Raw genomic sequence first — 2,500 nt, forward strand, 5'->3', positions numbered from 1 at the left:
AAAATCTGTAGAACTAAATGAAATAATCCATTTTCTTATTTGGTATTGTTGTGAGTAAGGCATGCTCTAACTGGTTCTTTTTGCATAACTGCCATTGAAACTAATGGAAACCATATGCACAGGAGAGAAAAAATGGACTCATGAAGAAATTTTCCTTATCTTAGCACTGCCTTACTAGTGTTCTTTTTCTTCTGCAGGCACCTTAACAATGAACATGCATTGGATGACAGAAGCACTGCTCAGTGTCGGGTGCAAATGCAAGTGGTTCAACAGTTAGAAATACAGGTTTGTTACATGGATGTATTATCTCCTTGTTTACTATTAACCTAAACTAAATTGAAAATACTTGCCTTAGGGACTGTAGCTTAAAGCTACATTTTTCTTACATCAGATTTGTTGACACTCATGAACAAGTGGGGTATTTTTACTTAAAGATTTTTCACATTATAAATTATGCAATAATTTTCTAACATCAGCACTGTCTACAGTATTTTGCTTGAACTAAGACCCTGGTGCCATTGTGAATGGAAAATGCAGTCCCTGGAGCAGAGACTGAATCCAAGCCATCTTCAGTTCTTGAATTGCTGGGTCAGGACACCTCTTCCTTCTTCCCTTTCTGATCCAATGTTTGTCTATGCCATTCTGCAGAACAAACGAGTAGCAACCAAAAACCACCCAAAATCACTCCTAGGCTGATGGTGGGCATTTTTCTGTAAGCAGAAAGTGTTACATGAGATACAGTCCGGGAGGTCCCCAGGGAGTCCACAATCTGGAACCACATTACTCGAGAGCCCTGTTCAGGCTCTAACCATTAGAGGTCACTGCATCTATGTGAATGCTCCCTCCAGTTTATGTAAGTGTATACCTAGGGCTTCACAGCGTTGAGACTATGCTTACCAGGCTACCGAGGCTGGGCACAAACCTCAGCAGCACAGAATGACACTGGGGAACACTTCCACTGTGCTGTCACCGCTGGCCTCAGGAGTCAGAGGAGGGCATTTCTCAGGAGTCCAGACCCCTCTTGGGGCTGTTCAGAGGAGCACAAGGGACACAGAGAATAACTGAGATTTTGTTGCCATATGTGGACAAAGGGTAAAAGCCTTTAAGGTTTCTTGCCTTTTTAGCACATTGTCTCCTTCTCATGCATGTAAGAATATTTGTTCTTGTTTTAGACAAGGCAAACTGTTTGGGTCTTCTGTATTTTTGTACTGGAAACCCAAAGCAATAAGAAGAGTGTACAATAATGTAATTTATTGTCATTTCCCTTAAAATGAAAGTTTCATAAGCCCAGGAAAAGCTGCAGTTTCTTCTGTAAGATTTACAGGATAGTGTTAGCTTAACTTGACTGTTAGGAATTTATGTAATGGCAAATTGCATGTCTCTAAAGTGTCACACATAATAATATGAAGCCAAGAAGAAACCTTTTTCCCACCTTCTACTTCAGATGTTCTTCAATTAAAGATACACTGACCAAATTATATTCAGCATACCCAAAATACCTGCAGGTAGTTTACTCTTCTTAAAATTACTTACAGGTTCCTTTCCTTAGTCCAGTCTTGGTCTACAGGTGTAACTCTTAAACTGAATTAATGCAAGGAAGTACTAAAGAATTCTCTGGAAAATGGCAGCATTAAGCACCGAGTGATTCTCATTACAATTAATATTGCAATCTAATCATGTTGTAGGTATCCAAAGCCATATCAGTGGAATGCTATTTTGAGCATTTCTTCTTGCAGCCTAACTTATGGAAAAAATAAAAAATTACTCTTTTCATGTTGTAAGATACATTTTCCTCTTTTATGTTCTTTCTATCAACAAGTTACATATTTCAAACACTTCATCCTCTTTTTAAAAAAAAAATGGCAATTTGTTTGAGTCTAAAACTACAAATATTTAGGTGGCATATTAGCAGAAGATGGTATCAGTTGATTAAGAAAAGTGCAGGTTTCAGTAATGTCGTGTTTTCTAACAGCAGTCGAAAGGCTGCTTGAGAACTGTTTACCGTTTACAAAGGCTAGGCTGTAATGTAACAGTCCAAGCGAAGGTTTTGCTTGCAGTGTGACCAATTATGCCATTTTTTGCTTTGTCTGACTGCTAGTGAAGTAAGGTCCATCAGTTGTAATGAGACCCAGTGCAGTGTCGATGCCGACTCAGTGGCAGAGTTCAGTGTTTCACACTGCCTGGACTCTGTCATTCTATTGAATTAGATTGATGATGGCAGATTGCAGGGGGCACTAACTGGACCTCCGTGGGAAAGGATGAAGTGTGTAGACAATCCTGGCAGGCACTGTGCTTTGAGGACCCTTCACCCCTTCACAGCTGTTGGCACTAGTCCATTGCTAACAGTGTCCACAGGACTTTAAAGAGACACTATGGGCCTTCTAATTTATGGTCTTAGTAACTTGTTACTGTCGAGGCAACTGTGACCTCAATTCTCTTATTGACAAAAAGATGAAGTGTTATTTGTTTTCCCTGACCTTTTAACATATGAAAGGCTATA

The 2,500-nt window shown here is 39.6% G+C and overlaps 1 protein-coding gene across 10 annotated transcripts in view; it reads left to right on the top strand.

Moving 5' to 3' along the window:
• Positions 1-2,500, top strand: part of FOXP2 (forkhead box P2) — a 418,517-nt gene that overhangs the window by 375,213 nt on the left and 40,804 nt on the right. For all 10 annotated transcript variants that reach the window (XM_062609597.1, XM_062609588.1, XM_062609592.1 and 7 more), the window contains one exon: positions 198-285. In XM_062609597.1, the coding sequence (XP_062465581.1) occupies positions 198-285 (88 nt within the window). The remainder of the gene's footprint in view (positions 1-197; positions 286-2,500) is intronic.

This window comes from Pezoporus occidentalis, unplaced genomic scaffold (genome assembly GCF_034315485.1).
Source record: "Pezoporus occidentalis ecotype Australia unplaced genomic scaffold, CSIRO_AGI_Poc_V1 ctg14, whole genome shotgun sequence".
Lineage (NCBI taxonomy): Eukaryota > Metazoa > Chordata > Aves > Psittaciformes > Psittacidae > Pezoporus > Pezoporus occidentalis.